Source organism: Pristiophorus japonicus, chromosome 1, assembly GCF_044704955.1.
Source record: "Pristiophorus japonicus isolate sPriJap1 chromosome 1, sPriJap1.hap1, whole genome shotgun sequence".
In the NCBI taxonomy this organism is placed as follows: domain Eukaryota; kingdom Metazoa; phylum Chordata; class Chondrichthyes; family Pristiophoridae; genus Pristiophorus; species Pristiophorus japonicus.
The window spans coordinates 56747375-56769579 of record NC_091977.1 but is presented as its reverse complement, the minus strand read 5'-3'; the positions used below and the strand labels follow the sequence as shown (position 1 = coordinate 56769579).

The following is a 22205-nucleotide window of genomic DNA, read 5'->3' as shown; positions in this document are numbered from 1 at the left end:
GTCCCGCTGTACTGCAGCACTTTGCAATCTTTCTCCATTTAAATAATAACTTGCTTTTCGATTTTTTTCTGTCAAATTGCATGACCTCACACTTTCCAACATTATACTCCATCTGCCAAATTTTTGCCCACACGCTTAGCCTATGTCCTTTTGCAGATTTTTTGTGTCTTCACCACATATTGCTTTTCCTCCCATCTTTGTATCGTCAGCAAACTTGGCTACGTTACACTCAGTCCCTTCTTCCAAGTCATTTATATAGATTGTAAATAATTGGGGTCCCAGCATTGATCCCTGCGGCACCCCACTAGTTACTGGTTGCCAACCAGAGAATTAACCATTTATCTGTTTTCTGTTCGTTAGCCAATCCTCTATCCTTGCTAATATATTACCCCCAACCCTGTGAACTTTTATCGTCTGCAGTAACCTTTTATTTGGCACCATGTCTAATGCCTTCTGGAAGTTCAAATACACCACATCCACTGTTCTCCTTTATCCACTGTTTGTTACATCTTCAAAGAACTCCAGCAAATTTGTCAAACATGACTTCCCCTTCATAAATCTATGCTGACTCTGCCTGACCGAATTTTGCTTTTCCAAATGTCCTGCTACTGCTTCTTCGATAATGGACACCAACATTTTTCCAACCACAGATGTTAGGCGAACAGTTGTTGAGTAGTAGGATCTGGAGGTGAAGTAGTTGAAGACAGTAGTGCTTTTGACTGCCACTGGCACTGCCATTAAAGTCCCCTGTAATTTTTGGGGGGATACACAGCACCTTTAGCGGGCTACGCGGTCCATTCCAAATTCCGCGCATGCACAGTTTTTTCAATTAGAAAGCCAGCACACCAGCTAGAGCACTGTGCTGCCACACAGGTTAACGAGAACATTGGTTGGGTTGGGGATGGCATCAACCAAGAAATTAGGGATGCGTGAACTAAAGGTACAGCAGTTATCATGGGCGACTTTAATCTACAAATAGATTGGGCTAACCAAACTGGTAGCAATACGATGGAGGAGGATTTCCTGGAGAATATCAGGGATGGTTTTCTGGACCAATATGTCGAGGAACCAACTAGAGGGATGGCCATCCTAGACTGGGTGATGTGTAATGAGAAAGGATTAATTCGCAATCTTGTTGTGCGAGGCCCCTTGGGGAAGAGTGACCATAATATGGTAGAATTCCTTATTAAGATGGAGAGTGACACAGTTAATTCAGAGACTAGGGTCCTGAACTTAAGGAAAGGTAACTTTGATGGTATGCGACGTGAATTGGCTAGAATAGACTGGCAAATGATACTTAATAAGAGGATTGACGGTGGATAGGTAATGGCAAACATTTAAAGATCACATGGATGGACTTCAAAAATTGTATATCCCTGTCTGGAGTAAAAATAAGACGGGGAAGGTGGCTCAACTGTGGCCAACAAGGGAAATTAAGGATCGTGTTAAATCCAAGGAAGAGGCTTATAAATTGTTCAGAAAAAGCAGCCAACTTGAGGACTGGGAGAAATTTAGAATTCAGCAGAGGAGAAAAAAGGGTTTAATTAGGAGGGGGAAAATCGAGTATGAGAGGAAGCTTGCCGGGAACATAAAAACTGACTGCAAAAGCTTCTATAGATATGTGAAGAGAAAAAGATTGGTGAAGATAAACGTAAGTCCCTTGCAGTCAGATTCAGGTGAATTTATAATGGGGAACAAAGAAATGGCAGACCAATTGAACAAAAACTTTGGTTCTGTCTTCACGAAGGAAGACACAAATAACCTTTCGGAAATACTAGGGGACCGAGGGTCTAGCGAGAAGGAGGAACTGAAGGATATCCTTATTAGGCGGGAAATTGTATTAGGGAAATTGATGGGATTGAAGGCCGATAAATCCCCAGGGCCTGATAGTCTGCATCCCAGAGTACTTAAGGAAGTGGCCCTGGAAACAGTGGATGCATTGGTGATCATTTTTCAACAACCTGTTGACTCTGGATCAGTTCCTATGGACTGAAGGGTAGCTAATGTAACACCACTATTTAAAAAAGGAGGGAGAGAAAACGGGTAATTATAGATCGGTTAGCCTGACATCAGTAGTGGGGAAAATGTTGGAATCAATTATTAAGGATGAAATAGCAGCGCATTTGGAAAGCAGTGACAGGATCGGTCCAAGTCAACATTGATTTTATGAAAGGGAAATCATACTTGACAAATCTTCTGGAATTTTTTGAGGATGTAACTAGTAGAGTGGACAAGGGAGAACCAGTGGATGTGGTGTATTTGGACTTTCAAAAAGCTTTTGACAAGGTCCCACACAAGAGATTGGTGTGCAAAATTAAAGCACATGGTATTAGGGGTAATGTACTGATGGGGATAGAGAGCTGCTTGGCAGCAGAGAGTCGAGATAAATGGGTCCTTTTCAGAATGGCAGGCAGTGACGAGTGGGGTGCTGCAGGGCTCAGTGCTGAGACCCCAGCTCTTTACAATATACATTAATGATTTGGCTGAAGGAATTGAGTGTAATATCTCCAAATTTGCAGATGACACTAAACTGGGTGGCGGTGTGAGCTGTGAGGAGGATGCTGAGAGGCTGCAGGGTGACTTGGACAGGTTAGGTGAGTGGACAAATGCATGGCAGATGCAGTATAATGTGGATAAATGTTAGGTTATCCACTTTTTGGGCAAAAACATGAAGCCAGAATATTGTCTGAATGGCGGCAGATTAGGAAAAGGGGAGGTGCAACGATACCTGGGTGTCATGGTACATCAGTCATTGAAAGTTGGCATGCAGATACAGCAGGTGGTGAAGAAGGCAAATGGTATGTTGGTCTTCATAGCTAGGAGATTTGAGTATAGGAGCAGGGAGGTCTTACTGCAGTTGTGCAGGGCCTTGGTGAGGCCTCACCTGGAACATTGTGTTCAGTTTTGGTCCCCTAATCTGAGGAAGGATGTTCTTGCTATTGAGGGAGTGCAGCAAAGGTTAACCAGACTGATTCCCGGGATGATTGGACTGACATATGAGGAGAGACTGGATCGACTGGGCCTTTATTCACTGGAGTTTAGAAGGATGAGAGGGGATCTCATAGAAACATGTTAAATTCTGATGGGATTGGACAGGTTCGATGCAGGAAGAATGTTCCCGATGTTGGGGAAGTCCAGAACCAGGGGACACAGTCTAAGGATAAGGGGTGAGCCATTTAGGACAGAGATAAGGAGAAACTTCTTCACTCAGAGAGTTGTTAATCTGTGGAATTCCCTACCGCAGAGAGTTGTTGATGCCAGTTCGTTGGATATATTCAAGAGGGAGTCAGATGTGGCCCTTATGGCTAAAGGGATCAAGGGGTATGGAGAGAAAGCTGGAAAGGGGTACTGAGGTGAATGATCAGCCATGATCTTATTGAATGGTGGTGCGGGCTCGAAGGCCTATTCCTGCACCTATTTTTTATGTTTCTATGTTTCTATGGTGCCATCATCATGGTGGAGGTTATCTGCAGGCCCAACTCCATCACCGTCTCCTTGGGCAATGTGAACCTGTCAAGGTGGTTTTCTTCTGACAGTCCCAGGTATGTCTGGTTGGGTTTTTAAATAGGACTAGGCAGACAATGGTAGGAGAGGAAGACTACCTCCTGTGCAGCTGGTCTTTCATTGCTTCCTTCATTCAATCTTTTCTTCGGCCTCCACAAAACTCAGGGAGAAAGGTGCATTGAGCGTGATACCCATTTTCACAATTTTAGCTGCATCATCCAAATCTGAAATAGTTCACCTTTAGGAAAGCACTTCTAGCAATGGCTGGTGCTTAAAACTGCATTATACTGGCGGGATGAGTGAATTGGGTGAATTAGGCAATGGAATTCGATGCGGGTTGGCTTGGATGAGACGTGTGTCTGTGTGACAGGAGCTAAATTTTTCACGGTGACCTTTCCTGGCCTAACATGCTTTAAGCCCATCAATGGGAATGATCTCACCGGGCAGAAAATGTATCCTTATTTCGTATCTGAGCAATGTTGGGGCAGCATTGTCGGTTTTACAGGCTCCTTCCCTCGCTTAAAGGGAAGGCCAAATGCTGCATTGATTGAATCCTAACGCTGTGTCCGTTGGGTGACGGCACCTGCTCTACGCGCATCGCAGCCCCAAGCTATCTGAGAGCGTGCAGTGCTGAGGAATCGCGGGGGCAAAAGAAAGCAGGAGGCACCAGAATGGTGACATAAATAAATTTTGCTCTACCTGACCACCACTGTCTTTAATTAGAACTCCCCAAGCAGCCGGCCAAGGTGACACTGCCTCCTGCAGCTGCCGTTGTTGACGCCCAGCGATGCTGCAGGGGGCGGGAGCGAATATTGCATCCAGGTCGGTAATGTGGCACTGCGCATCGGATGACATTACGATCTACGGGCCGCAAGAGATTGAAGCAGTAAGTGTTAGTGCCAGCGCAGGGGAAGTTCGCGGGCATTGGTGATTTTGCTGCACTCGGTCGGGAACCCCTCAGCGCCCCATTACCATCCTCCAGAGGCGCTAACAGGAGATGCAAACCAGGCCAATTTCTCCCGCTTAATGCCAAATCTGCCTTTGTTCTGGAATACTAGCTGGTCAGTACACTGTTTACCTATTTCATACAAGAAAATAATTCATGTTAGCATAATATTCTAATGTTCATTAATGAAAAGCAAGAATACGTTCAATACCCTCCCCAACCAGTCTGATCACGACGGGAGCCTCTTTTCCAGGTTGCCTTTGGCTGGACCTCTGGTGTTGGCCATATAAGCTTTAACTGATCACAACATACTTAGTATTACCTATGACTACTCCCCATACATACATCACTATAAAACCCTAGCTAGTAATGCATAAATACTTCACTCCTCTCACCTCCACCTCCCACCATTAGGCTTTGTTCCTCTGACCCTCAATTAAATTCCCCACTTTAGCTGGTGTCTCCATCCCCTTTAGCCTCGAACTGATTACCCCTTTATCTCTCTCCCATGACTGAATAACTCTCCCTTCTAGCTGGATACTCGACATCACACATCCCCACCCTCAATACCCCTGACCGCCTCCCATTAATATCCTACCACTGAAGATTCTGCTTCCCATTCTAGTCCCCAATAGCTTCACCATTTTCCTCTCCTAATTCTCGTCCCCCTCTCCAATACTCCCTCTCCTGATGCTTCTTCCTAATACCACTTCCCCGATACCCTACCCTCAAAATTTTCCCTGACCCTCTCCCCATTCTTCTCCCATGATACTTGTCCCATCCTACGCCTGATCATCTACCCATTGATATCTTTCCCGAGTCCCCTACATCTCCTCATTCTTCCTTGATCGCTTTCCCCCAGACTCTTCCCCTCATAGTCCAAACTCAGATACCGCTCTTCCTGAGACCACTTCCTGCCGAGATCACTGCCCGAAGACTCCTATCCCGAAAGCCTAATCAATACGCCTCCCGAGATCCTTCACCTCACACCCTCTCTCAACAACCCCCCCCCCCCCCCCCCCCAAGATACCGCCAATCAAGATACCTCCCTGGGACACCTGGCTCTAACCTCTCCCCCAAAACCCTTCCCCAACACCCCCCCCCCCAAGCCACCCGCCCCCAAGACCCCTCCCCCGAGACCCCAATACCCATCGCCTTGGGATGTCAGTGTGAGAGGAGCCATTAACTCCTTACCAGTCCGTCGCAGTTGCTGATGGCCACCGTGGCTCCGGGGATGTGGCTGATGCCCCCAGTGTAGACGCAGTCCCTGACCAGCGGCTCCGTGTAGCTCTGCTCGTCCACTTGCCACTCCAGCATGGCTCCTGGGGCCACCAGCCGGAGGCTGGGCTTGAGCCTCAGCTGCCAGCTCCGGCCAAAGACAGTGACATTGAAGAAGAGAGAGCGGAACTCGGCCTCCTCCTCCCTGGGGGCCGCCGACCGGGACTCGGGGCCGCTCTGCCGTTTCCTCCTGACCCCGGAGCCCGACACCATGTGAGACACGAAGCGGCCCTGGGAGTCTGTCCTGAGCGGGGTCACCAGCCCGAACTCCTGCCCCATAGAGGCAAACCTCCCCAAAATAGCTGCAAAATAAACAGAGGCAGAAAAATCAGCAAACTTCACAATCACCGAGTAATCCTTTAAACACAAAGATTGTTAACCAATCATTCCTGTCCATTGTTCCCTGCTGTTAATCAATCACTGCCTCCTGTCCATCAATCACTCCCTCCTGTCCATCAATCACTCCCTCCTGTCCATCAATCACTTCCTCCTATCCATCAATAGGGTTTTGAACGATAGGGGTGTCAAGGATTATGGGGAGCAGGCAGGGAAGTGGAGTTGAGGCCAAGATCAGATCAGCCATGATCTTATTGAATGGCGGAGCAGGCTCGTGGGGCTAAATGGCTTACTCCTGCTCCTATTTCTTATGTTCTTATGTCTATCAAGCACTCCCTCCTATCTATCAAACACTCTATTTTGTCTATCAACAAGAACAACAACAACTTGTATTGTCGTGATAATGGGAGACTTCAACTATCCTAATATAGACTGGGATTGTAATAGTGTAAAGGACAGAGAGAGGGAAGAATTTCTGAAGTGTGTTCAGGAGAACTTTCTTGATCAGTATGTTTCCGGCCCAATGGGGAAGGAGACATTGCTGGATCTGGTTCTGGGTGAAGTAGAGCAAGTGTCAGTAGGGGAACATTTAAGGAACAGTGCTTACAGTATCATAAGGTTTAGACTAGCTATGGAAAAGTACAGAGAGCAATCTAGAGTAAAAATACTTCATTGGAGGAAAGCCAATTTCAGTGGATTGAGAATGGATCTGGCCCGGGTAAATTGGAGTTAAAGATTGGCAGGCCAAACTGTAATCGAACAATGGGCTGCCTTCAAAGAGGAAATAGTTTGGGTACAGTCGAGGAACATTCCACGAGGGGAAAAGGTCGCGCAATCAAAGCCAGAGCTCCCTGAATGACAAAGGAATTACAAAGTAAGATAAAGCAGAAAAGGGGGTCGTATGACAGATGTCAGGTTGAGAATACAAGTGAGTAAAGAGGGGAAATGAAAAAGGAAATAAGAGGGGCAAAGAGAGGGTATGAGAAAGGGTAATCCAAAAGTCTTCTATAGGCACATAACTAGTAAACGGGTAGTAATAGGAGGGGTGGGGCCAATTAGGGACCAAAATGGAGACCTAAGCATGGAGGTAAGGGCATGGCTGAGGTACTAAATGAGTACTTTGCACCTGTCTTTACCAAGAAAGAAGATGCTGCCAAAGTCATAGGGGGGGAAATTGCCCCATTCTTTAAGGCCTGTTACCGCCAGTAACGGGGCGGTAAGGCCTTTCCGCCCGAGGGCAAGTGGCAGGGCCCACCCATCTGCAATTACCCCCGGGCCGGATGCGGCAGGAACAGTCTTTCACTGCGCCCCATGTTTCCGACCCCTTATCACCCAGCGGCGGCCCCTTTTTCGCCCCGACAATGGCGGCCACTGGTTTGGCTGGGCCGTCAACAGGCAGTCTGGGCACCCTCGCTTGGGTGCCAGGCCACTGGCCCAGCCGAACTTCTCCCTGGTGGCCCAGTCAGCTCCACGTGGGCCTCGCAGCATGCCGCCCCTTTAAGTGAAGGGGAGGGATGTTGCGACGCATCAGTGCAACATGGTCAGTGCTGCAATGATAGGCACTGCCCTGCTCCCAACCCGAACCCACCCCTACATCACCTCAAACAACACCCCAAAGTGCCCTCTTCCCTCTGACTCCCGGCCGGGCAGTAAACTTCCGGATAAATCAAAGTGCCCTCATCAATTTCCCGCTGAGGGAATGTTGGCCCCATAGTGAAAGAGGAGGGAGTTAAGATACCAGATGGGATAAAAATTGATAAGGAGCAGATACTAGAAAGGCTGACTGTACTTAAAAGTAGATAAGTTGCCAGGAGCGGATGGGATGCATCTTCGGATGCTGAGGGAAGCGAAGAAAAAAATTGTGGAGGTACTGGCCATAATCTTCCAATCCGCCTTGGACACAGATCTGGTGCCAGAGTACTTGTGAATTGCAAATGTTACACTCATGTTTAAAAAAGGGTGTAAGGATAAACCCAGCAATTACAGGTCAGTCAGTTTAATCTCAGCAGTGGGGAAGCTTTTAGAAACAATAATCCAGGAAAAAATTTACAGTGACTTGGACAAGTTTGGATTAATTAAAGAAAGCCGGCCCAGACTTGTTAAAGGCAAATTGTGTTTAATCAACTGGATTGAGTTTTTTGATGAGGTTAGGAGAGAGTTGATGAGGGCAATGCGGTTGACATGGTGTACATGGACTTCCAAAAGGCGATTGATAAAGTGCCACATTAAGTTCAAGCCCATGGAATAAAAGGGACAGTGGCAGCATGCGTACGAAATTGGCTAAATGACAGAAAACAGTGAGTAGTGATTATTTTTCAGACTGGAGGAAGTTATACAGTGCTGTTCCACAGGGGTCGGTACAAGACCACTGCTTTTCTAGATATATATTAATGACTTGGACTTGGGTGTACAGGGTACAATTTCAAAATTTGCAGATGAAACAAAACTTGGAAGTATAGTGAACAGTGAGGAGGATAGTGATAAGACTTCAAAAAGTCATAGACAGGCTGGTGGAATGGGCGGACATGTGGCAGATGACATTTAATGCAGAAAAGTGATACATTTTGGTAGGAAGAACAAGGTGAGGCATTATAAACTAAAGGGTACAATTCTAAAGTGGGCGCAGGAACAGAGAGACCTGTGGGTTTATGAGCTCAAATCGCTGAAGGTGGCAGGGCAGGTTGAGAAAGCGGTTAAAAAAGCATACGGGATCCTAGGCTTCATAAATAGAGGTATAGAGTACAAAAGCAAGGAAGTTATGATGAATCTGTATAAAACATTGGTTCAGCCTCAACTGGAGTATTGTGTCCGATTCTGGGCATTTTAGGAAGGATGTGAAAGCCTTAGAGAGGGTGTAGAAAAGATTTACAAGAATGGTTCGAGGGATGAGGAACTTCAATTACTGGATAGACTGGAGAAGCTGGGATTGTTCACCTTAGAGCAGAGAAGGTTGAGAGGAGATTTGATAGAGGTGTTCAAAATCATGAGGGGTCTGGACAGAGTAGATAGAGAGAAACTGTTCCTATTGGTAGTAGGGTTGAGAACCAGAATACACAGATTTAAGGTGATTGGCAGAAGAACCAAAGGCGACATGAGGAAAAACCTTTTTATGCAACGAGTGGTTAGGATCTGGAAAGCACTGCCTGAAAGGGTGGTGGAGGCAGATTCAATTCTGGCTTTCAAAAGGGAGTTGGCAAAGTATCTCAAGGAAAAAAAAATTGCAGGGCTACAGGAAAGGGCGGAGGAGTGGAACTAGCTGAGGTGCTCTTGCAGAAAGCCGGCAAAGGCTCGACATGCCGTATGGCCTCCTTCTGTGCTGTAACCATTCTATGATTCTATGATTCTATGATTTATATAGCGCCTTTAACATTATAAAACGTCCCAAGGTCCTTCACAGGAGTATGATAAGATAAATAAAATTGACAACAAGCCGTATAAGGAGAAATTAGGGCTGGTAACCAAAAACTTGGTCAAAGAGGTAGGTTTTAAGGAGTGTCTTAAAGGAGGAAAGAGAGGTAGAGAGGCAGAGAGGTTTAAACAGGGAATTTGAGAGCTTAAGGCCTAGGCAGCTGAAGACACGGACATCAATGGTTAAGCGATTAGAATTAGGGATGCTCAAGTGGGCAGAATTAGAGGAGCGCAGATATCTCAAGGAGTTGTGGAGCTGCAGGCGATTACAGGCGAGGCCATGGAGGGGTTTATGAACAAGGATGAGAATTTTGAAATTGAGACATTGCTTAACCGGGAGCCAATGTAGGTCAGCGAGCACAGGGGTGATGGATGAACGGGGCTTGGTGCGAGTTAGGACATGGGCAGCCAAGCTTTGGATCACCTCAAGTTTATATAGGGTAGAATGTGGGAGGCGAGACAGGAGTGCATTGGAATAGTCAAGTCCAGAGGTAATGAAAACATGGATGAGGATTTCAGCAGCGGATGAGCTGAGGCAAGGGCAGAGACAGATGATGTTACGGAGGTGGAAACATGTGGTCTTAGTTATGTTACGAGTATGTGGTCGGAAGCTCATTTCAGGGTCAAATATGACACCAAGGTTGCGAACAGTATGGTTCAGCCTCAGACAGATGTTAGGGCAAGGGATGCAGTCAGTGGCTAGGGAACGGAGTTTGTGGTGGGGACCCGTAATGTCTGTCAGCTTGTAATGTTTGTAGCTCCACACTGTGGATGTGGACGTATTGTGTACGGCAACTGCATAGTATTATAAACAGAACCAGGCAGATTCCGGAGGCTTCCGAGAGAGCTGCCTGTCATGTAGGAAGCTGTGTATGCTTGTGCTCTGTGAATATATCACATTTGGCGGCGAGATGGGATTTTTCGGATGAATTAAAGCTTAAATTTTGTTGGGGAAGGATTCAACCAGCCGACAGAGAGACTTTGGAAGTTTCTGTCTTTGGAAAAAAGGTACAAAATCCGAGGTAAAATACAGCACACGGTGTGAACAGCTAGAGATTAAAAATGGCAGGTGTAATCGGACATTTGGGGGAATATAGACATGACCGGGAACGTTTTAAAGCATATGTGGATCAGCTAGAAATGTATTTCACTGCAAATAACATAATCGAAGTTCCAGATAATGCAGTCCAGAACCAAGCTGTGTTGGAACTTAAGAAAGCGATCTTCTTATCGGTGGCTGGTCCGGCATTGTACGAACCCCTTGTGAATCTGCTTGTGCCTGACGAGCCAAAGGACACAATGCTTAAAGAGATTTTAACGAAGCTGGAGCAGCACTATAACCGCAAACCATTAGAAATTGCTGAAAGCTATCGTTTTGGGATTCAGAATCAAAAGGCTGATGAAAGTATCAGTGATTACACCATAGCATTAAAAAAGCTATCGATGCACTGTAATTTTGGAAACTTTCAAAACCGAGCATTACGGGATCGTTTTATTTGTGGGGTGAAAAATGATGCGATCAGAAGGACGTTATTGACGACGGATGACTTGACTTTTGAGATTGCTTGCCGAACAATATTCCCGAGAATTAAATAATGATTACGGTCGTCAGTCAACCGAGGTAAATCACCTGCAGGTCCAAAGTAAAAGACGGGCATGGCCGAAAGTCTCAGAAACTGGAAATTCTACCAGAGCATCGAAGTCGTGCTATCGGTGCCTGGGACAACACATTGCTCAAAGTTGTCCATACGTGAAGGCAGAGTGTTTCTTCTGCAGGAAAACTGGGCATCTTGAGGAGGCCTGCCGACTGAAGGGTAAACCACTTTTTAAAGCTATGAGTCCAGCGTTCAAAGCTATGAGTAGAAATCCCAAGAGACTACATAACATGGAAGAACAACAACAGGACGAGGAGATGTTAGAATTACACGTCATCAAGAGCACGATTCGGAAAGCATCAAAATCCACATAGATGTTGTGGGATTCAAGATACCAATGGAAATTGACACGGGTGTATCCGTGAGTGTAGTACCGGAGTCACTGTACCTCGACAAATTGCGTGATTTCCAACTGGAGAAATCCAAGATAGAGCTGCGAGACTACTCGGGAGAGAAAATTCCTGTGATAGGTCGTATCACCGTACCGGTGAAATATAAAGATCAATTTTAGAACTTGCTTCTAATAGTAGTGAAAGGAGACAAGTCTGCTTTACGAGGAAGAAATTGGTTGAGCTCACTGAAGCTGGACTGGAGTAAGATTTTCTGTGTGGAAGCGAGATTCTCATCAATGGATGAGGTTATCAAGCAGTATCCGAAGGTGTTCTGTGAAACAGGCAGTCCGAGCCAAGGCTTCAAGGCGAGTGTCAGCGTACAGAAGGACGCTAGATCGGTTTACTACAAGCCACGTTCCGTACCATATGCACTCAAGGAGAAAGTTGAGCAAGAACTCAAAAGACTAGAGACTGAGAACATTATTTGTAAGATAGAGTGATGTAATTGGGCTACACCCATTGTTGTTGTACCTAAGTCCAATGGTAAGGTAAGATTGTGTGGTGATTATAAAGTAACCGTAAACCAGGTTCTAGAGGGTAATGTCCCCAATACATTGCCGAATATAGAAGATTTGTTCACATCACTGACAAGTGGTCAGATTTTCTGAAAATTGGATCTTACGCATGCCTACTAACAGCTTGAACTAGATGAGGAGTCCAAGTCATGTTTGACTCTACATACTCATCTAGGCCTATATCAATTTAAAGGCTACCGTTTGGAGTGTCTTCTGCCCCTGCCATATTCCAAGGGCTGATGAACCAGATTTTGCAAGGTATTGAAGGGGTAGTATGTTATTTGGATGACATACTAATTCCAGCACCAAATAGGCAAATGCATAATAACATATTGAGTGGAAGTCCTCAAACGGCTGGAGAAGCACAGAGTACGAGTGTCTGCTCGTAAGTGTGAGTTATTTAAAAACTCAGTGGAGTACTTAGGGTACAGAGTAGACAAAGATGGTTTACATCCAACCATGGAAAACTTGGATGCAATTAGAAATTCACCCACTCCCAGGAATGTCACTGAACTTTGTTCATTCTTGGGTCTTTTGAACTATTATGAGAAGTTCCTACCAAATTTGGCTACAGTGTTACATCCACTGAATGAACTTTTGAAAAAACAGGTCCATTGGAAGTGGTCAAAAGAATGCGATACAGCATTCAAGGAGTGTAAAAGTAAATTGATAGAGAGCACCATGTTAGTTCACGATGACATATCTAAGGAGATTAAGCTAGCATGTGATGCCTCTCCGTATGGAGTTGGGGCAGTGATCTCTCATGTATCACGTAGTGGGGAGGAGAGACCAATTGCTTTTGCTTCACGCACTCTCAGTGCCAGTGAGAGTAATTATGCCCAAATGAAAGGGAAGCTTTGTCATTATATTTTGGGGTCAAGAAGTTTCACAAATACTTGTATGGTCGTAAGTTTACCATAGTCACAGACCATAAGCCCCTAACAGCAATCCTCCATCCAAAGTCCCCAGTTGACCACAATTTCGTTCAGAAGAATTTGCACAATTCACGAGCAAAAATGGTGTGAAACATACCAAGGTTCCAACATACCATCCTGCTTCGAATGTTGCAGCAGAGTGCACTGTACAAATTGTAAAAGGTGCCCTCATAAAACAAATGTTAGATCCAAATCCAAGGAAACGACAGTTGTCATTGGATCACAAATTAGCTAATTTTTTGATTACATATCGAAATACTCCTCATACAACTACTGGTAGAACTCCAGCAGAGTTGTTTCTTAAACGATAGCCATGAACCAGATTATCGTTGTTAAAACCAAATTTGGCACAGTCCGTAGAAGAGACACAATTAAGACAGAAAGAGAATCATGACAGAGGTAGAGTAAAAGAGAGAAGTGTGAAATTAAACCAGAAAGTGAGAGTGAAGAACCATCACCATAAATGGTTAAAGTGGTTACCAGGAAGAGTGGTGAAGATATGTGGTCCTCACACATATTTGGTAAAGATGTTTGATAATAGATAGGTTAGGTTTGTTCATATTGATCATATTTTACCTACAGACATGGAAGGAGTTGAAGGTGGGAATGATTCAATTATTTCTGACTCATCAGATAGTTTTGATACACCAGTAGCAAATTCTAAATCCAATGCACTGGAAACAAATTCAGGAGAGAATCAGAATGAAAGTCTGAGTCCGAGTCAGGAAAACAAAGAGCCTGAAGTTAGAGTGAGTTCAAATGAAAATCAAGGAAATTCCGTGGAGGAAAAGTTCCTCAAATTGAGCCTCGAATTAGTGTGAAATCGACACCAGGTTTGGAAGGTTCTGTTCGAGAGCGAAGGTATCCTCTTCGAAACAGAAAATAAGTGGTAAAGTTAAATTTGTAAATATGGAAAAAAAAAAGTTTATATCGTGTGTCATGTATAAACATGAAAGTTATGTATGATGTTTGTAATAATAACTTCTTCATGAAGGAGGAAGAAGTGTAATGTCTGTAAGCTTGTAATGTTTGTAGCTCCACACTGTGGGTGTGGACGTATTGTGTACTGCAACTGCATAGTTAATAATAAACAGAACCAGGCAGATTCCGGAGGCTTCCGAGAGAGCTGCCTGCCATGTAGGAAGCTGTGTGTGCTGTGCTCTGTGAATATATCACAGGACCGAAAATAATGGCTTTGGCCTTCCCAATATTTAATTGGAGAACATTTCTGCTCATCCAGAACTGGATGTCAGACAAGCAGTCTGACAATTTAGAGACCATGGAGGGGTCAAGAAACGTGATGGTGAGGTAGAGCTCACCAGTGTACATGTGGAAACTGGTGTTGTGTTTTAGGGTGATGCCGCTAAGGGCAGCTTGTTGATGAGAACTAGGAGGGGGCCAAAGATAGCTCCTTGGGGGACACCAGAGGTAAGCTAAGCCATTGCAGGTGATTCTCTGGCTATGATTATATAGATAAGAATTGAACCAGGTGAGTGCAGTCCCACCCAGCTGGATAATGGTGGAGAGTCGTTGGAGAAGGATGGAGTGATTGACCGTCAAAGGCTGCAGACAGGTCAAGAAGGACGAGGAGGGATAGTTTACCTTTGTCACAATCACAAAGGATGTCATTTGTGAGTTTGATGAGAGCCGCTTCAGTTCTGTGGCAGGGGCGGAAACTCGATCAAACATGGAGTTGCGTGAAAGATGGGCACGGATTTTGGAGGCGACAAAACGTTCAAGGACTTGGAAGAGGAAAGGGAGGTTGGCGATGGGGTGGTAATTTGCAAGGACGGAAGATTCAATCATTCCTGTCCAGCAGTCACTCCCTCTTGTCTATCACTCCATGCTGCCAATCATTCCCTCCCCAAATTATCCCACATGAAACAAAGTTTCCTCAACAACTTTTATTAAACGGTGCTGTGAACGTCCAGATTCATCAGGAAAAGGGGCAATGAAATGATAACACACCTACCTCCGCTCTCAGTTACTTCGGATCCAGCCTGCAGCAGTGAAACAAAACCACCAGAATTAATGTCACACACAAACAAAAAGACTGCACTGTTAAAAAAAACACAAACTTAATTTAAGAACTTCAGATACAAACCTGAGGCTTTGCCTCTAACATCATCTTACATTCACACAAATCCTTCCCCATTGCAGCCGAATACCCAGGACAGCAGAAACTCTTAGCCTGCATATGACAGAACTCAAAAAACCAAAGCTCTCAAATTATTACCCTGAAAACGCCAAACCTCAGGAGCTGTTATCAGGAGTCCCCCAGAATTCTGAAAATGAACATTAAGTACTCCAGAACTCACAAATGAGTCCCTCATAACATAGCAAATCTTCAATTTATCACAAGACGACAAAACATTGAGACAGATACCCTGAGTACCCCAAACAATGAGACTGTGACCCTGAATACCCCAACACTGTGACCGTGAACACACCAAACATTGCGATCCTGAATACCCCGAACACTGTGACCCTGAATACCACGAACACTGTGATCCTGAATACCTTGAACACTGTGACCCTGAATACCCCAAACATTGCGATCCTGAATACCCCAAACATTGCGATCCTGAATACCCCGAACACTGTGACCCTGAAAACCCCGAACACACAGACCCAGAATACCCTGAACAGTGAGAAACTGAATACTCCAAACACTGTGATTCTGAATACGCCGAACATTGAGACTGTGATCCTGAATAGCCCTAATATTGTGAACGAGAATACCCCGAACAATGTGACCCTGAATACCCCGAATACTGTGATCCTGAATATCCCTAATACTGTGATCCTGAATACCCCGAACATTGAGACTGTGACCTGGAATACCCCGAACACTGTGACCCTGAACACCCCGAACACTGTGACGCTGAATATCCCGAACACTGTGACCCTGAATATCCCGAACACTGTGACCCTGAAAACCCCGAACACTCAGACCCAGAATACCCTGAACAGTGAGAACCTGAATACTCCAAACACTGTGATTCTGAATACGCCGAACATTGAGACTGTGATCCTGAGTAGCCCTAATATTGTGAACGAGAATACCCCGAACAATGTGACCCTGAATACCCCGAATACTGTGATCCTGAATACCCCTAATACTGTGATCCTGAATACCCCGAACACTGAGACTGTGACCTGGAATACCCCGAAAACTGTGACCCTGAACACCCTGAATACCCCGAACACTGTGATCCTGAACACCCTGAACACAGTGACCCTGAATACCCCGAACACTGAGACTGTGACCTGGAATAACCTGAATACTGTGACCCTGAATAAGCCGAACACAGAGACATTTAATATACTGCACACTCAGATCCTGAATATCCTGAAAACTATGACCGTAAATTTCCCCAACACTGATATCCTGAATACCCAGAACACTGAGACCCCGAATACCCCGAACACTGCGACCCTGAATACCCTGAACACTGTTACCCTGAATACCCCGAACACTGTGACATTGAATACCTCGAACACTGAGACCCTTAATATCCCGGACACTCAGATCCTGAATATCCTGAAAACAATGACTGTCAATTCCCCCAACACTTATATCCTGCATACCCCGAACACTGTGACCCTGAATACACTGAACACTATGATCCTGAATATCGCGAACATTCAGACCCTGAATACCATGAAAATTGTGACCCTGAATACCCCGAATACTGTGACACTGAATACCCCGAACACTGTGACCCTGAATACCCCGAACACTGTGACCCTGAATATCCCGAACACTGTGAACCTGAATACCCCGAACACTGTGACATTGAATACCTCGAACACTGTGACCCTGAATAACCCGAACACTGTGACCTTGAATACCCCGAACACTGTGACCCTGAATACCCCGAACAATGTGATTCTGAACACCCCGAACACTGAGACTGTGAACGGTAATACCCCGAATACTGTGACCCTGTATACCCCGAACACTGTGACCCTGAATACCCCGAACACTGTGAACCTGAATACCCCGAACACTGTGACCCTGAATACCCCGAACACTGTGACCCTGAATACCCCGAACACTGTGATTATGTATACCCAAAATACTGTGAACCTGAATATCACGAACATTGTGACCCTGAATACCCTGAACATTTAGACCCTAAATACCCAGAAGACTGAGCCCCTGAATACACCGAACACTGAGACTGTGAACCTGAATACCCCTAACATTGTGACCTTAAATACCCCGAACACGGTGACCCTGAATGGCCCTAACACTGTGACCCTGAATACTACGAACACTGTGACCCTGAATTGCCCAAACACTATGACCCTGAATACCTCGAACACTGTGACCCTAAATACCCTGAACACTGTGAACTTGAATACCCCGAACACTGTGACCCTAAATACCCCGAAAACTGTGACCCTGAATACCCCGAACACGGTGACCCTGAATGGCTCTAACACTGTGACCCTGAATACTACGAACACTGTGACCCTGAATTGCCCAAACACTATGACCCTGAATGCCTCGAACACTGTGACCCTGAATACCCTGAACACTGTGAACTTGAATACCACGAACACTGTGACATTGAATACCTCGAACACTGTGACCCTGAATACCCCGAACACTGTGAACTTGAATACCCCGAACACTGTGACCCTGAATACCCCGAACAATGTGATTCTGAACACCCCGAACACTGAGACTGTGAACGGTAATACCCCGAATACTGTGACCCTGTATACCCCGAACACTGTGACCCTAAATACCCTGAACACTGTGAACTTGAATACCCCGAACACTGTGACCCTAAATACCCCGAATACTGTGACCCAGAATACCCCGAACACGGTGACCCTGAATGGCTCTAACACTGTGACCCTGAATACTACGAACACTGTGACCCTGAATTGCCCAAACACTATGACCCTGAATGCCTCGAACACTGTGACCCTGAATACCCTGAACACTGTGAACTTGAATACCCCGAACACTGTGACCCTAAATACCCCGAAAACTGTTACCCTGAATACCCCGAACACTGAAACCCAATATACCCCGAACACTGAGACCCTGAATACGCCGAACACTGTGACCCTGAATATTCCGAACACTGTGACCCTGAATAACCCAAACACTGCGACCCTGAATACCCCGAATACTGTGACCCTGAATACCCCAACACTGTGACCCTGAATACCCCGCAAACCGTGACCCTGAATACCACGAACACTGAAACTGTGACCCTGAACACGCCGATCACTGTGATCCTGAATACCCCGAACACTGTGCCCCTGAATACAACACTGAAACCCTGTTTACCCCGAACACTGTAACCCTCAATACCACGAGCACTTTGACCCTGAATACCCCGAACACTGTGACCCTGAATACCCCGAACACTATGACCATGAACACTCCGAACACGGTGATCCTGAATACCCTGAACACTGTGTCCCTGAATACCCCGAACACTGAGACACTGAATACCCCAAACACTGAGACTGTGACCCTGAATACCCCAAATAATATGACCCAGAATACCCCGAACACTGTGACCCTGAATACCACGAACACTGTGTCCGTGAAAAGCACGAATACTGTGACCCTGAATACACCGAACGCTGAGACCCTGAATACTCCGAACACTGTGACCCTGAATACCCCGAACACTGTGACCCTGAATACCCCGAACACTGTGACCCTGAATACCCCGAACACTGAGACTGTGACCCTGAACACGCCGAACACTGTGACTCTGAATAACGCAAACACTGTGACCCTGAATACCCGGAACACTTTGACGCTGAATACCCTGAATACTGTGCCCCTGAATATCCCGAACACTGAGATTGTGACGTTGAATACCAGGAACACTGAGACCCTGAATATCCCGAACACTGTGACCCTGAAAACCCCGAATACTGTGGCCCTGAATACACCGAACACTTAAACCCTGTTTAGCCCGAACACTGAGACACTGAATACCCCAAACACTGAGACTGTGACCTTGAATACCCGAAATATCATGACCCAGAATACCCCGAACACTGCGAACCTAAGTACCCGGAACACTGTGACCCTGAATACCCCGAACACGATGTCCCTGAAAAGCATGAATACTGTGACCCTGAATATCCCGAACACTGTGACCCTGAATACATCGAACACCCTGACCCAGAATACCCCGAACACTGTGACCCTGAATACCACCGAACACTATAACTCTGAATACACCGAACACTGTGACCTTGAATACCCCGAACACTGTGACCCTGAATACCCCGAACAATGTGATTCTGAACACCCCGAACACTGAGACTGTGAACGGTAATACCCCGAATACTGTGACCCTGTATACCCCGAACACTGTGACCCTGAATACCCCGAACACTGTGAACCTGAATACCCCGAACACTGTGACCCTGAATACCCCGAACACTGTGACCCTGAATACCCCGAACACTGTGATTATGTATACCCAAAATACTGTGAACCTGAATATCACGAACATTGTGACCCTGAATACCCTGAACATTTAGACCCTAAATACCCAGAAGACTGAGCCCCTGAATACACCGAACACTGAGACTGTGAACCTGAATACCCCTAACATTGTGACCTTAAATACCCCGAACACGGTGACCCTGAATGGCCCTAACACTGTGACCCTGAATACTACGAACACTGTGACCCTGAATTGCCCAAACACTATGACCCTGAATACCTCGAACACTGTGACCCTAAATACCCTGAACACTGTGAACTTGAATACCCCGAACACTGTGACCCTAAATACCCCGAAAACTGTGACCCTGAATACCCCGAACACGGTGACCCTGAATGGCTCTAACACTGTGACCCTGAATACTACGAACACTGTGACCCTGAATTGCCCAAACACTATGACCCTGAATGCCTCGAACACTGTGACCCTGAATACCCTGAACACTGTGAACTTGAATACCACGAACACTGTGACATTGAATACCTCGAACACTGTGACCCTGAATACCCCGAACACTGTGACCTTGAATACCCCGAACACTGTGACCCTGAATACCCCGAACAATGTGATTCTGAACACCCCGAACACTCAGACTGTGAACGGTAATACCCCGAATACTGTGACCCTGTATACCCCGAACACTGTGACCCTGAATACCCCGAACACTGTGAACCTGAATACCCCGAACACTGTGACCCTGAATACCCCGAACACTGTGACCATGTATACCCAAAATACTGTGAACCTGAATATCACGAACACTGCGAACCTGAATACCATGAACACTGTGACCCTGAATAACCCGAATACTGTGACCCTGAATACACCGAACACTGAAACCCTGAATATCCCAAACTCTGTGACCCTGAATACCCCGAACATTGTGACCCTGAATACCCTGAACATTTAGACCCTAAATATCCAGAAGACTGAGACCCTGAATACACCGAACACTGAGACTGTGAACCTGAATACCCCTAACATTGTGACCTTAAATACCCCGAACACGGTGACCCTGAATGGCCCTAACACTGTGACCCTGTATACTACGAACACTGTTACCCTGAATTGCCCAAACACTATGATCCGGAATACCTCGAACACTGTGACCCTAAATACCCTGAATACTGTGAACTTGAATAACCCGAACACTGTGACCCTAAATACCCCGAATACTGTGACCCAGAATACCCCGAACACGGTGACCCTGAATGGCTCGAACACTGTGACCCTGAATACTACGAACACTGTGACCCTGAATTGCCCAAACACTATGACCCTGAATGCCTCGAACACTGTGACCCTGAATACCCTGAACACTGTGAACTTGAATACCCCGAACACTGTGACCCTAAATACCCCGAAAACTGTTACCCTGAATACCCCGAACACTGAAACCCAATATACCCCGAACACTGAGACCCTGAATACGCCGAACACTGTGACCCTGAATATTCCGAACACTGTGACCCTGAATAACCCAAACACTGCGACCCTGAATACCCCGAATACTGTGACCCTGAATACCCCAACACTGTGACCCTGAATACCCCGCAAACCGTGACCCTGAATACCACGAACACTGAAACTGTGACCCTGAACACGCCGATCACTGTGATCCTGAATACCCCGAACACTGTGCCCCTGAATACAACACTGAAACCCTGTTTACCCCGAACACTGTAACCCTCAATACCACGAGCACTTTGACCCTGAATACCCCGAACACTGTGACCCTGAATACCCCGAACACTGTGACCATGAACACTCCGAACACGGTGATCCTGAATACCCTGAACACTGTGTCCCTGAATACCCCGAACACTGAGACACTGAATACCCCAAACACTGAGACTGTGACCCTGAATACCCCAAATAATATGACCCAGAATACCCCGAACACTGTGACCCTGAATACCACGAACACTGTGTCCGTGAAAAGCATGAATACTGTGACCCTGAATACACCGAACGATGAGACCCTGAATACTCCGAACACTGTGACCCTGAATACCCTGAACACTGTGACCCTGAATACCCCGAACACTGTGACCCTGAATACCCCGAACACTGAGACTGTGACCCTGAACACGCCGAACACTGTGACTCTGAATAACGCAAACACTGTGACCCTGAATACCCGGAACACTTTGACGCTGAATACCCTGAATACTGTGCCCCTGAATATCCCGAACACTGAGATTGTGACGTTGAATACCAGGAACACTGAGACCCTGAATATCCCGAACACTGTGACCCTGAAAACCCCGAATACTGTGGCCCTGAATACACCGAACACTTAAACCCTGTTTAGCCCGAACACTGAGACACTGAATACCCCAAACACTGAGACTGTGACCTTGAATACCCGAAATATCATGACCCAGAATACCCCTAACACTGCGAACCTAAGTACCCGGAACACTGTGACCCTGAATACCCCGAACACGATGTCCCTGAAAAGCATGAATACTGTGACCCTGAATATCCCGAACACTGTGACCCTGAATACATCGAACACCCTGACCCAGAATACCCCGAACACTGTGACCCTGAATACCACCGAACACTATAACTCTGAATACACCGAACATTGTGACCCTGAATACCCCGAACGTTGAGACCCTGAATACCCCGAACACTGCGATCCTGAATACCCCAACACTGTGACCCTGAAAAGCCGTACACTGTGACCCTGAATAACCCGAACACTTCGACCCTGAATACCCCAAACAC

The 22205-nt window shown here is 46.2% G+C and overlaps 1 protein-coding gene across 1 annotated transcript in view; it reads right to left on the bottom strand.

Annotated features, from left to right (window-relative positions):
• LOC139263961 (A disintegrin and metalloproteinase with thrombospondin motifs 3-like) overlaps positions 1 to 22205 on the bottom strand; it is a 930658-nt gene that overhangs the window by 357162 nt on the left and 551291 nt on the right. Inside the window, exons 2-3 of the mRNA XM_070880060.1 lie at positions 14942 to 14969; positions 5645 to 6030 (exon numbers count right to left, since the gene is read on the bottom strand). Of these exons, the coding sequence (XP_070736161.1) occupies positions 5645 to 6030; positions 14942 to 14969 (414 nt within the window). The remainder of the gene's footprint in view (positions 1 to 5644; positions 6031 to 14941; positions 14970 to 22205) is intronic.